Source organism: Heliconius melpomene, chromosome 12 (genome assembly GCF_056956725.1).
Source record: "Heliconius melpomene rosina isolate 202511_hmr_F chromosome 12, ASM5695672v1, whole genome shotgun sequence".
NCBI classification, from domain to species: Eukaryota; Metazoa; Arthropoda; class Insecta; order Lepidoptera; family Nymphalidae; genus Heliconius; species Heliconius melpomene.
The window spans coordinates 4,402,480-4,416,366 of NC_140400.1; the positions used below are offsets into that span (position 1 = coordinate 4,402,480).

Consider the following 13,887-nt stretch of genomic DNA (forward strand, 5'->3'; position numbering starts at 1 on the left):
TTTTCTGATTTCATCCAGCATTTAATAAAGCTTTCCATTCATCCAATTTGGCGTTTAAAGCTACTTCTCGTTCTTCAGCTTCCTTGGCCAAACTTTTTTGCTGTTCAAAACTCTTCACAACATTTAACACTAATATTTGTTGTATATTTGGCAGAATTTTTTTACATTCCTTTTGAAGTAATTCCATAGCTTTCATGATACAATCTATATCCATGGACCCTATTTGACGAAAATCTGAAATTTGTCTTAATTCTGGTAACATAGATATTGTTATTACACCATTGTTATTTCCTCTTTGTGCTGGATCCATGGCTAAGTGTTCCTCAGCTCCAGTAGGGTCAACAAACACTTTATCTTCAATTACTGCTAGTGAGCAAGCAGTAATTATATCATACATTGGGACTGCGGCATCTGTTAATGCTAAGCCAGCTGCATTTATCGCGGCTGCCAAACAAGCACCATCATGTTCCAAGATGTATACAAATATGTCAATCTGAAAAAAAATTTAACTATTTTTATTGTTTGCAAACAGATAAAAAATATAAAATACTAGGAGACTTTGTTCTATCATCAATAGCTTGAGTATTTTTTTTGTAACATTTTATGGATATTTTATTTTACAGATCGGATTACATTTATGAAGCTTTATTTATTACAGATCCCTAATTTTTTATTTATAATGCAGCCTGTTACTCAGGCATGTCGAATTACAAAACATCTTTATTAAAAATATTAGTATATATGCATTTTATTCATACCTGATAATTGGGAAACAAATGTCTACATACAGCTGATTCTAATGCCTTTCTAAGGGCATTTGATAAAGCTTTCTCTTCAGAATCAGGAGCGTGAGGCCTTCGAACTTGGGTACATGAAAATGGCGCAAATTTTACTTCACAAAATAATTGTCCGAGTGTACTGTAATGTTAAATAATTTAAAAAATAAAACGAAATAATAAATAATTTGTATGCAAATCAATTAAGGTTTTACCTATATTCATTTTGATGCATAATCTCTCTTGGATCAAAAACTGAACACACAACTTTTGTCTTTTTCAATTCTAAATACGCCGATCCCTTTGCTTGTGATATCAAGTCGGTTCGAGCAACTTCAAATAAAGAAATAAGTTTAAAATACACTTAAAATAAGTTTGAAAATTATAAATAAACACGCATAGTTTAATGAACACGTACAAAACATACACATCGTTCGTGCCTCGTCCAAAGCGCGCCCATCTTTCCGAGATCCATTTTCATCTATTAAATCTTTATATAAATCATCATAGCTTTTAAGGAAATCTTTCGTAAATCGATGGTATGGAATACTATCCTCTGGTCCATTGAATCTTCTGTAATCTAAAGGCATTTGTAATATTACTCTTTACTCTTTAGGGTTAGTTTATAAGTTACTTGGTTTATTTTTTTTTTATAATAAAGACAAGATGTCAAATTGTCAATTGTCAACTATCAAGTGATGTCAATCATTCAATGCTTCTAAATATCGATAAAACATACTAAATGCGATACACTGATGTTTTGGATTGATAAAAAAGATTACCGTATGACGCCGTACAAAATAATATATTAAGATACCAGAAGTGTACCAAAAGTATCAAAATCAATTTTTAATATATTATCATTCCAAATGATAAATAAAATATTTAATAAAATTGATCGATCTAGCGATTTAGAATACAAGATTTAATAAGTTGCCAAATAGTATAAATACGTGTACAACAGTTAAAGAAATTTAAGAAAAATCTCAAATTATATTTATACTCCTTGCTTAATTAATATTTTTTTAATTATTAAAATAATACGTAACAAGTTACATTCGACCACTGGAAATTGTTTATTTAAGATAAGTTTAAGTAGTTATATATTACTATTTTAGCTCAATATAAGCGAACATTGTTCTTTTGCAGTGAATAAAGTGTCTATAACAATAACTTTAATTCATTTCATTGTATTTTATTTAGAAAATTAATTTCAATATTTATCGAATTACTAGAGCAATAATGTGTGTATTTGTACTTTAATATTTTACAGGTACTCTTTGATAACGACTTAAAGTTTTTGTTCTTACTGATAAGCAAATAATATATGAAATCAAACAAAATAGCTCAAAATTGCTGATAACAAAACATCTTACATCTACCATACGAACGATAACGTTCCGGGCCATAATATTATTGTCCTACTTACTTTTTAGTTACAAATCTCGTCGATCTGGTAACATTGTCGAAAGCCACATGCCACAGATGACAGTATTTTTGACAGATGACGGTTCAAGTTTAATGTCATTCGTAGCCCAACTAGATTTTATTGTTAAAATGAAAATTACACCTAAAAATTCTAATAATTTCAAGTTATTCTGCTAAAACAGAATGTTTCAATATTAATATACCTAAAACTACGACATATTTAACTTAGCTTCTAGTTATAATCGTAAGTAAAAATTTTGGCCTTCGTTGGGTTGGCAATTTGACCATTCACTTGACCGGGTGACGTTTCGGAACATGTAATGTTTTAATTTATTATATGAAAAGCTATATAAATCACTAATAATACGGCGTTCGCTATATTGTTATCATTATCTTAAATTAGTCACAGTCATTGTGTTTAGAGTAACTCTGCACCTATTGTTATTTTATTGTTTTGATGTAAAATATTATTTTAGATTGAAGATGTTACGGTTAAGAACTGTTATTTTGGCATTGCTTGTGTTTTTGACAACATGGAGTATATCCTGGGCTCAAAACCAATCAACCAGTTCTTCATCATCTCCCACTACAAAGGTATGTTTTTTTTAAATTATTATTTATACATATTTTATTCCCAAATTGGATTTTTTTAAATGTCATAGAAGTTATTTTCAATAATTTTTACAATTAATATATTCCTTTTGAAGATTATAATAAGGTTTGTCTACAAACATATAATCGTTCTTGCTGTATTATAATGAAAAATGTTATTTAGAAGTAATTAACAAGATTTGAGTAATGATAAAACCATTTTAGATAATTTCTTACAAATACAGCAATAACCATACAAAATAATAGTTAATAATATTAAATACTTATATACATTTAAAGGCCACTTGAACATTTAAAATGTATGAAATTCTCAATCTGGTATATTCTGGTGCAGAAGAATAGCTATTGATTGTAAAGGTGATGGTTTTGGGTTCTTTCCTAATTCATATATGTGTATTATTCTCATTGTGTTGTTCTGGTAAAATATAATGTGGAGATTAGCCACTGCTACTTAACATGTAATGTCTTGAATTAAGAAGGAAAATGGAGAATGGAATGAAGTTTTCTCTACACTGACGCATTGATGCCATGTTGTGCACCAGAGCAGTCAAAACATTTTATTTTCCTTAGTGGAGAATGGACCCATTTCCATCACCTTTGCAGTGAGATGCTACTCCACTGCACCACAATGGTATTAAAACTATTAGTATATAATTAGTAAACAACAATTATTCATATATAAGTGCTGCTATCAAATGCTTAAGTTACTTAATAATACAATAAAGATAACAGTAATTCTGTTGATTGTATTAAATGAGTCAAGTAGATGATACTGAAATGTTCTTTTTGTATCGTTTAGAAGTAGTAATAGATAATTTTATTATTTAACAACAATTTAATTTAATACTCATATATAAAATTGAGTCCAATATGTTATGTTTTGGATTGGCAGAATATTTTTTTGCATTTCCTTGCTTTGGCAAGACTAAGCTGCATTGCACTCTGCCACACATGTATGTAATATATGTATCTAATTTGAAAGTTAGGGATTAAAGTATGTTGACACTAAGTTTTCATTGTCTACCTCATTAGGTTAGGTTATTATACTTATATACAACCTCCTTCGGGTCTTCTCCATACAACATGTCATTGGCGAAGTGATATGTGCTCAACTGGCACGCTCGTAAGACCAGATTTAAAGAACCATACACCATATTATACTTATTATATGTATAGGAAACAGGTCAAGCTAAATATATTTATTATGATAGTTATCAAAATTATAAAGGCCTTCATATAATAAGAATTTTATCAAATTAGGTAATTTATGAGTGCTATTAATTTTAATTAAAATTTGTGATAAAGTTTTATACAAAAACTTCAGAATATTTGTATTCTTTATAGTCATATTTATTTCTGTGGTTATAAAATTATTTTTTAATTTAATTTTGCTAATGCCCTTTTGCTAATGAAAGTATAAATAAAAGTACTTTAAGTTACACTTCAATGATTTAACAACAATAACTCTAATTTATTCAAAATTTATGTGTAGAGTGGAAACTCAATTAACTGTCAATCAACTAATTGCCGTGTGTGGAATGGCCTACCTGCGACAGTGTTTCCAGGTCGATACACCCTGGGTACCTTCAAAAAGCACGTTTATCTCCACGTTAAAGGACGGCAACACGCCTGTAGCTTCTCTGGTGTTACACAGGGTGGAGGGTGGCGGTGATCTCTTACTATCAGGTGACCTGTACCTGTGACATCGTTTTCCTTGTCTTTTTCTATAAACAAAAAGATGAGTTTAAAACACACTATGTATAATCAGACACAACCCAGTCACAAAATGAATAAGATAATAAATAAACTCCTTTCAGCAGTGCCTGAGAACTACCCCATTCTCATTCATGCTCCTTTTTCTACCTAACTAAAATAAAAAAAAAAACACTAGTAATGCCGCCTTCGAACTAGAATCAAATTACTAAATATATTATGTATCATTTTCATTAAAACAAAAACATAGGCGTGTACTCACTTGACACAAATTGCAGATGTGTTTTTGTATTATTATCGATGTCTATTTAATGGACAGCGGACAAATAAATTATAGGGTTGGTCAAGCTAGTGTATCACCAAATTTATGTTATCTACATAGGTACTCGCACATGTAAGCTTCGATGTACTAATATTATATAGCTGAACAATTCGTTTGGTTGAAGGCGGTAATCTCAGGAATTAGTTCGAATTGTTTTTTTTTGTGTTGGATAGTCTAAACGCTATAGCTATTTTTGTTAATCACGATAATCGTTCGGATATAATTAATGTTGGAGTTACGTCGGGCACTTGGAATGTGTCATATGTCGTACATACATAACTCTTAAATATTTTAACGATATTGCGGGATGAGCATCCGCAGGTAAAAGTTAGTCAACAACGTACGTTTCTCAGAACATTCAAGGTTGAAGTCTGGTGGAAATTTTGTTTCACTACCAGATCGATTGATTGACTGACGCCGCTTGTATATCTTAGTTTATGGTTCTAAACATCAGCTATTTTTACGTTCGTATTTCAGAAGTTTAAAGCAGCTTTAGCCAACACTTAAATATTATGTACAATTCAATATTCCTGTCAATATTATCTATAAGTGAAAACCTTTTTATTTATGTATCCTTTGACCTAATGATTTTTGGACAACCCTAGAAACAATATAACGAGTAGGGTTATAACAATGAAATGAAAGGTAATTCCCACTGAGCTAACCGCAAGCTATAGCTGGCGTCAAATTGATTATGTAATCGTTATAATATCTATTTCATGTTAGTCAAATATATATTTTTATTTCTTTAATTTAATATTTTTTGTGTATATTTTTCGAGTGAAACTCGTGATTACGTTGGAAATTTATCGCGATATAAACATACTTTGACGTATTTAGAAATATTTTGAAAGTCATGAAATATTTTTGGATAAGCCAGATGTCCGGCTCGACTTTAAGGCTAGCGAAGGTTAAGCGCTCATATTTTAATATAGTAGTTCATAAGTACTGGTATTGCCATGGATAAAATTGGCCGTAAATAATTTTACAATTAAAAAAAAAACATGGTTTATATAAATATTTTTGGGCCAATTGTAGTTAAATATATTTGTGACATTAAAATAATAAAGGGTACAATTCTCTTTCCAGGTGTCATTTTTTTAATCTGCTACAACTTAAATTTGAGCTAGAAAGTGATATCGTGTGAGAAATCAAACTTATTTAGCCCTGACTCAACCATCTTGTAATCCATTGAGAATTACTTAAATAATTTCCATTGAATTGAATAATTTAGCTACGACAGTTGCGTACAGCAATGTCTCAATGGTTGTTGAAAGAACGGCGTTACTTAGTTTTATGTTGAAAGTAGTATTTAGGGACATCGCATTGTGCCTGAGTGGAACGTCGTCTGACTGTAAAAGCGATGGTTGTAAGTTCGATCACCACTTGGGGAAATGAACTGTTTTTTATTTTCTTCTTCTAGCCAGACAAAGCAGGCAGATGACTCTAACGAGAAAATGCGAACGAAGTGTCTTGATTATATGTTGTCTTTGCCTACCTTCTTATATAAATGGGAATAATAGGCGGATGGATCCAAGTGTCAAAACAATCCGTTCCCCATGTTACACCCAATTTTCGAATCATTAAGTGTTGAGTGGCTGAACTTAAAACTTTACCTTGTTTCCAGAGTGAGCAAATGAAAATAATTCATTCTTCTGAGTAGAAATCGAAGTCACAACCATCGTCATTGTCGTTTTTAGTCCGATCCTGTGCCTCTGCGCCAAAATCGGCTCCAAATATATTTTTGTAAATATATACATTATATACATAATTCCTTCATTTATTTTGTAACCAAATGATACGTAAATGGCCCAAATTATAATGCGTGCGCTATTTCTGTTTTAGGCGTGCCATAGCGTTATGGAGTTCACGGTCAGATTCTAATCGAAATAAGGGAATGCGTATTTTGGAAAGCTCTTATATAATTGCTTTTGATTTGGAGAAGTACTTTCATTAATTTGTTTATTGTTATTTTTTATATTTGTTATTTCTTTTCGCGTTTACCTATCTTATTTACATTAGATGATTTTAGGCCGAACGAGCTCTGTAAAAAAATCCAAAATCTAATTATAATATTTAAAAAAATTTTTTTTTTAAATATTATAATTAAGTTTTTTATTTTTTAATTTAGGTTTAATATTTACAATCCATAATTAGCGATAAATCGCTTATTTGTACCTCACAAATAGAGGTTATTGTGGGACATATGTGACTCGATGCGGTGATTGTAGGTAGATTCGATCCCCACTTGAAGGAATCAATTATTGTCATCTATGACAAGACAATGTGACGTTGATTTCCACCACTTAACATTCAATATCTCAAGTGGAGAGAAAGAGAGAGAGGAGAATTTAGTGTCTTGACAGTTCATGCCAGGTTCTGTCTACCGTCCGTTCTATATGCAAGCTATACAGCAAGCACCATTCTAGCTGTAATAACAAACTCCGTAAACTATCTCAATATTTTTTTTTATTTATCTTGACCTTCTTTAATATCTTAATATTAACATAATGTTCATAAAAAATGTAGAATCAAGGACGATTAGCTCTAACTATCATGCCAATAATATTTTTCCTTTGATTACTAGGTCGCTGCATTAAATGCATTGAATTATCATATTTTATCGTCGTTGATTTGTAAATAATAGGCGTCGACGTGAGTTATAGTATAAAAAATAGATGAGATATTTAATTCATCTAGCTTTTTATTGCATGTAGTAGGGTAGAGGTAGAGGCTGAGAGAAATAGGTTTCAAGACACTGGTTCTCCACTTTCCGCCCGAATTGGAAACTTTGTGTTAACTCGCGGAACTCAACACCGCACGGAGTTGCCAGGGTGGGATTATTTAGCCATGTGAGAATCGACCACATAAGAATCGTGTTTACAGTCAGCCGCCGCGCCACGAATATTTTAATCATTAAAATTAATGTAATAGTTTTATTATAGACTGAAATATAGGTACGATAGAAAAATACGACTCTAAATGAAAAACGCTAAATTCTACCAGCACTTTATGTAGTGTTATGCTTATATTAACAAATGCCGTCTCAAAGATAAGATAATAAAGTAACAAATTTATATTAAATTTTCATTAATTTGAATTTTCTTTCCGGTTTATATTTAAATAGACATGTATTTAAATTTAATTGTAGTAATTACAAGGTTAAAACAACACTAATTTTATTGTGTGAATACATCTTTAATAAAATTCTTTTCTTTCTTTTAATAATTTTCTTTCTATACCTTCACACTTACTTTACGCAAACTCTATGTCATATAGACTCAACAATCAGTAAATGCTTCGAAAATTGGTAAGAAAGTAGGAAAAAGAGTGTCTCTCGGCAGGTATGAGGAAAAATGTGTGAAACTTATTTCTTTAAGTTCTTTAAATGAATACAAGAATAAAATGAAACATATGAAAACAAAGGCGGTATTGTATACTGGGTGACTCGGCGGCGATAAAACAATACCGTTGGTACTTCTCAATAATATAATGATGTCGCGATGAAAAATACCGAACTAATTTTACGGCTGGGAGAGAATGCGTTTAGCGTTAAGCCCGCCTTTTGTACATTGTTTTTTTTTGTAATTTTATGCAATGAAGTATATATAATAATAATAATAATAATTTAGTGCTAAATAATAAGTATTAAGGTGCAAATTACATTTAATCTTGTTTAGGTGATAGAAAATTCACCAAATTACTGTTTTACTCTCATAATTATACAAATACGTATTATCTATCTATCTATATCTTGAATCTATATCGGCTCTGGCAAGTGACGAGTATTGATTTCTTCGTCCAGTGTCATTAAAGTGCGTAAAAGGTATATTATTTTTGAGCCTATAGACATATGATGATTCAAATACACAAATAGTAACAAGTATAGCGATATGTTGTATATCTAAGCAGATAAAGAGGACCTAATGATATTAATTTCGTCTTTTCTTCTTATTCGATAAAAATTTGAGCACAAGCGTGCGACTGTAAACGAGTCGTTGAGATTTAAATTAATTAAAACAAATAGCGATATAGAGGCCACAACGTCGCAGTTCGATCCCTGCTCGGGAAAACGAATTATCTTCCCCGCCCTTATAAAACAACTCATATAACCGAATGTTATATATTCAGCTGAATGTTTGTTTTATTCCGCATATATATAGTTATATGCGGGATAAAGCTGAAAGAAAGTAAAAGAAAGAAAATGGCAATATAATTGAACCCAAAGCCACTGCGGTAGACGTTTAAGCGAGAAATTGTGCCACGAAAGCGTCTGATATGGTACCTACATGAGGATATCTAATGCACAGTGACACTAGTTTAAATTCCACAGACTAGATACTCTTTCGAAACGATCCAGTGCTTAGTTTTAAATTCCTAACAGCCTTCGACTTAACTCACTGATTTAAATTATTCCTCGAGTTTTCCTTCAAAGTGTACGAGTACGAGTATATTGCGTGTAGTTGGCTCGCGCAGCTACTGACGATTGGTCGTACGGTATCTGTCCTAACATAATGAAATTATATTATCAGATATTTTAAGATATCTTTATCTGTGCGATGTCTGCTGGCGCGAGTGACAGTTGGTCGATGCCCGCGAAAGGTGGTGTCGTTTTTTTTTTAAAATAATTATCTAGTGTTTATTTTTTTTCTTTCTTTAAATTTGATTCCAAAATGAATATAACGGATTTTACGGGCAACGGGTGGACGGATATAGTGCCAACGACTATGTCACCAAGTTATATGTTCAGTGATATCCTACCACCAACCACCACCACGATGGCTCCTTCAACGGAATCCACGGATATTAGGTCGTGGTTGACGAATATGATTGTGCAGGTTAGTTTGTTATTTTGACAGTTTCTATATATATGTAGGTATTTACCCATTAGTACGTAGTTGCTTACCTACACTATAAAATACATATTTAATGTATAATCTTTATTATGGATGTCGTAATTTATTGCGATTGTTAACATTTTTCCGTATATTACTTAAGTAAATATTTAGTTCCATATATTGGTATAAATAGAGTTTTATATTTTTTTGAACCTGAGAATATATACTACTACTTTATATTAATTTAATTTGCATTTTCGTTATTTCTCTGATATAATATTTTATGAACTTTTTACCTCTTTTTTACTTCCCTTTTAATTGGATTGTATTAAATAGAAAACCAATTCAATAGTCGTCACTTTTGAATAAAAATAGCTTCGTTTATATGATGATTACGGGTTGAAACTCGTGTATGGAAGGATCTTTATATTTATAGACGCTTTAGAGTTTAAGTAGTTAATACAGCGTAGTGTTTCTCTATAGATAGAAAGAAGATAAACGTTAAAATATATGTCTAGATCCTTCGTAGTTTGTCAGCTCTACAATTTTTGTAGGTTTTGAGACATTTCGTGGTGTAGTGATGGAATCCAACGCCGCCGTTTGTTTTACCAGAGCGGCGAAATGAAAATATTTAATTAGGGAATGATAACCGAGCCAAAACTAACACTTTTTCAGCCAGACGCTCTCCCTTTGCGATACGATAGCAAAATAATACTCGCGAAATTTGCCTTATGTTTGTTTATAGATACTGAAGGACGTCAATAAATTAAATTTATACTGTTTAGTTAAATATGAATTGTGTTAATATTGAATATACTCATTTCTATGACACTATGATATATAATTAACATTTAATAGAATTTAGAAACGGGGTTAAAATGATGGCCGCCTTCTATTGTATGTAATCACTTTTAAGATAAAACTGTAAGTATAAAGTTTTAAAACTAAGAAATATTTTCAAAGCAAAGAAACTTTTTACTAAAAATACATACAAATGAGTTTCTTTCTTGTTAAATACAACGCCAAGTATCTACGCCACTTGAGGTTAATACTGTTAGCCCTACTTTTATGGCAACACCCCGGTGTCGAGAAGAGGGTAAAAAATTGCAAGCACTATGTGGCCGCTTGCGAGGATGCCGACGGTGGTAAGGGCGCCCCCCTGCGGGACTTGAACCTCGGTTTGCGGCCGTCGCGCGGACTGCAAAAATTATTGAGTCACAGTGCGCCGGGAGAGTCACGGAGAGTAACTTCTCTGGCTGAGAGCAAACCCGTACGGTTCATCTGAACGGCGCCTCTATACACCAGCTTTCACCAAGGCGGCGAACCCCAACTACTAATACCTTTTTCCTGGCCCTTAAAACCTTTTTACATTATAAAATGACACACTGACTATCGACGAATATTTACTTTCATGATCTTGATGTGTTTTAACTACTTATACCTCGCCCACATAAAGTATACTTAAAAGAAACTTAATATAGGAGAAAGTGACGTCATCAGGCGATTTTATACACTATTTTTATAGTTTGAAACCGAACCATGATTACGTAATTTTGGTTGTATGGAAGTTCCCACCAAATAGTGAACTTGGCTGTGTCATTTTGTGTGAAATTAACACCTGTTAAACTAATATAGGTACATTTTTCGCCGCTTTGTTGCTAAAGACCATGAAGTGCCAAACGTCGAATAATTTCCTTCATAATAACTTTACTATTACTAATAGACGAGATAAGAAAGACAACAAAAAAAAATTGTAGAGATCTAAACTATTGATAGTCTTATGATTAATCTTATGCTATTAACTCTGCAGAAACACAGTGACACGTCACTCAGTTTTCGCAAATGTGGTGACCTAGTCATTATCAGTTAGTGACTAACGTATGTGCACCTAATCCTGATTAAACAATTCCTTATTATACAAAGTACACAAAGAATACATATACTTTTGTTCAGGATATTTAAATGTGTTTCATACTTTACATAACGTCAGAAATTATTGATTCACGCTGACTATTAATAAACTTTTAACAAGATTTTTATGTATGAACTATTAAATCTGTTAATTTTATTTTTGTTAAGTAAATTGAGTCTTTTTGCTGCTTGTACTTCTATGTGAAGAAAGGATAACGTATTTTCAACTCGCACCTAACTCTATTTACATAATTTCTTAACTTACCCAACATTATTACAGTATGTGCTAAAGTTTATTTGGACCAATGCTGAGGACCCCTAACCTCATCAGGAGTGCGAATGACTTTTAAACACCTAAAATGTGTAAAATTTGTTGCTTATTGATTTGCAACTAGATTTCACATTCACGTGTACCTAAGGACCCCGACTTATCCTAGGACGATTTTGTTACAGAAGATCAATATAGTTGAAAAATATACAAATTAGAGCAAAGATTTTCTTAAGTATAATAATTTAATCAAAGTAAAATAGTATTGTAAAAAAGGAAAACTTAGGCCAGACTTCCTTTTATTTATTAAATTGTATATACGCACAAGGCTGCCGTCTATTTTCGCGAAGTACGACGACAAGACATTGATAGTAATCAGCGAATGATGTACCACGATAAGGTAAATTCTATGACAGCGAGCGCGATGTCAAAGTCATTTTATTATCTATTGTCAATCTATTTAAAGTTGATTGGAGCCTTCACTTTAATGTTACTAAAAGTTATAAAATAAACATGAAAGTAGATTAATGGTTTAACTTTATTTTTTCTTATTATGTATATATATAAAATCGAAAGGTCACTCACTCATCACGAAATCTCAGAAACTACAAGTGCTAGGAATCTCAAATTTTGCATAAGAGTTACTTATAGGACGTAGGTGCTCGCTAAGACGGGAATTTGCAATATTCGATTTCTAAGGGATTGTTTTTGGGGTCGAAAGTTTGTATGAAACTTCGTTACTACAAATGCTAGGAGTCTCAAATTTTGCATAGACGTCACTAGGACATAGTCATGGAGACAGAAATTAATAATAACATAGTTCACGCGGGTGAAACCGCGAGCGAGCCGCTAGTTATGTATATATGTAGGGTAACTATATATATATGTAGAAGGAAGAGATTAGAACAGATATTATATTATCTTAGATGTTTAATGATTAGCTTTAATATCATCTGTAGCAACTATTTATAATATGACTGGCTGTGTTCATGTAAAAAATGACAATGTGTCAACACATTTGTATAGTTTCAGAGGAAGTGATCGAAAGGACACTAATTATTGATTATTGTAGAATTACGATTGGCTGACCTATATTAAAGAGACTCCTATATGACTTTTATTAGACCAGTGAGGTAATTTGACCAATAACGCGGAGGCTTATGCCTTGAGTAGAGTCGTGACGTGTGAGGGTGAAGTTCGATTTTAAAATAAGGAGGAAGTTGACGATCGTGGAATGGTGTAGTTTTCTTATGTTTTGACGATCGTAGAATGATTCAGTCTTCTGATGTTTTGGAGAAAGGAAGGACTAGTGACGAGTGTCACGAATCTGCTGCGTTATTCCTGCTTGCATTAACCCACAATGGAGCCCACAGGTCCAATAAGAGTCATTTGCGAGCAATCTCCTACATATATATATATAATAGCGTCAGTTAATTTTATTGGGAATGGTGTCTTGGACTCTTTTATGGCATGATAAACAGGCACAAGGAACGTACTGTTCCTACTTTTCGCTCAATTTTTTGAGATATTGTATGTTCAGCTGCGAAACTCAACGCCGCGCTTTGCCTCGACACCAGAGCGAAGAAATGGAAATATAAAAGTAAATAAATATTTCACTTCCTCTAGTGGGGATCGAACCCACAACCCACACCCTTAAGCCGCTACGCCACGACGGCTTTAAAATTATTAATTTGTACTATATTTCTTTAATCAATAAAAAATGTACTACATATTTAGAATATACAAAAATGTTGATAATGCTGCACCGGTTAATTAACTGGTCAAAACATTTTATTCAAAACTAACGTGATTTAAATATATTCATAGCTGTGCTCATTACAACATGCAAAACCAGTATCACTTATCTGGCGAAGAGCTAGTTGTTTAAGCATACCTACTGCGTATGTATAGTTGAACTTTTAATACATGTTTAATAAAATACATATAAATTTGTAATTGAAAATTGAAAAAAAAAAGAAAAATAAAAGATAATTTTATAGAAACACACAGAATAGTCAA

The 13,887-nt window shown here is 32.0% G+C and overlaps 2 protein-coding genes across 6 annotated transcripts in view; one reads left to right on the forward strand and one right to left on the reverse strand.

Moving 5' to 3' along the window:
* On the reverse strand, positions 1-9,278 carry LOC146533506 (exosome complex component MTR3-like). 4 transcript variants are annotated; one of them, XM_085195180.1, is made up of 6 exons: positions 9,141-9,278; positions 4,364-4,540; positions 1,195-1,356; positions 992-1,109; positions 759-918; positions 1-493 (listed from the first exon to the last, which is right to left on the reverse strand). In XM_085195180.1, the coding sequence occupies exons 3-6, from the start codon at positions 1,205-1,207 to the stop codon at positions 11-13; spliced, it is 774 nt and encodes a 257-aa protein (XP_085051306.1). In that variant the 5' UTR covers positions 1,208-1,356; positions 4,364-4,540; positions 9,141-9,278; the 3' UTR covers positions 1-10. The 4 variants fall into 4 exon arrangements, with proteins under 4 accessions (XP_085051306.1, XP_085051305.1, XP_085051304.1 ...); XM_085195179.1 differs by lacking the exons at positions 4,364-4,540; positions 9,141-9,278 and adding an exon at positions 2,206-2,346; XM_085195178.1 differs by lacking the exons at positions 4,364-4,540; positions 9,141-9,278 and having other exon boundaries at positions 1,204-1,543.
* LOC146533507 (putative divalent cation/proton antiporter TMEM165) overlaps positions 2,276-13,887 on the forward strand; it is a 21,724-nt gene continuing 10,112 nt past the window's right edge. The window contains exons 1-2 of one of the 2 annotated variants that reach the window (XM_085195182.1): positions 2,276-2,448; positions 2,681-2,798. In XM_085195182.1, coding sequence (XP_085051308.1) covers positions 2,688-2,798 — 111 coding nt within the window. In that variant the 5' untranslated portion in view covers positions 2,276-2,448; positions 2,681-2,687. Of the gene's footprint in view, positions 2,449-2,680; positions 2,799-9,317; positions 9,690-13,887 lie in introns of those variants that run through there. The other variant, XM_085195181.1, reaches the window with a different exon arrangement.

Excerpts from the sequence above, each read along its gene's own strand:
- LOC146533506 (XM_085195177.1), bottom strand. The coding sequence starts at position 1,366 with ATGCCTTTAGATTACAGAAGATTCAATGGACCAGAGGATAGTATTCCA. Across the intron at positions 1,110-1,194 it reads ACGAACGATGTGTATGTTTT|TTGCTCGAACCGACTTGATA; the intron begins GTACGTGTTCAT and ends CTTTATTTGAAG. Across the intron at positions 919-991 it reads ATGCATCAAAATGAATATAG|TACACTCGGACAATTATTTT; the intron begins GTAAAACCTTAA and ends TTAACATTACAG.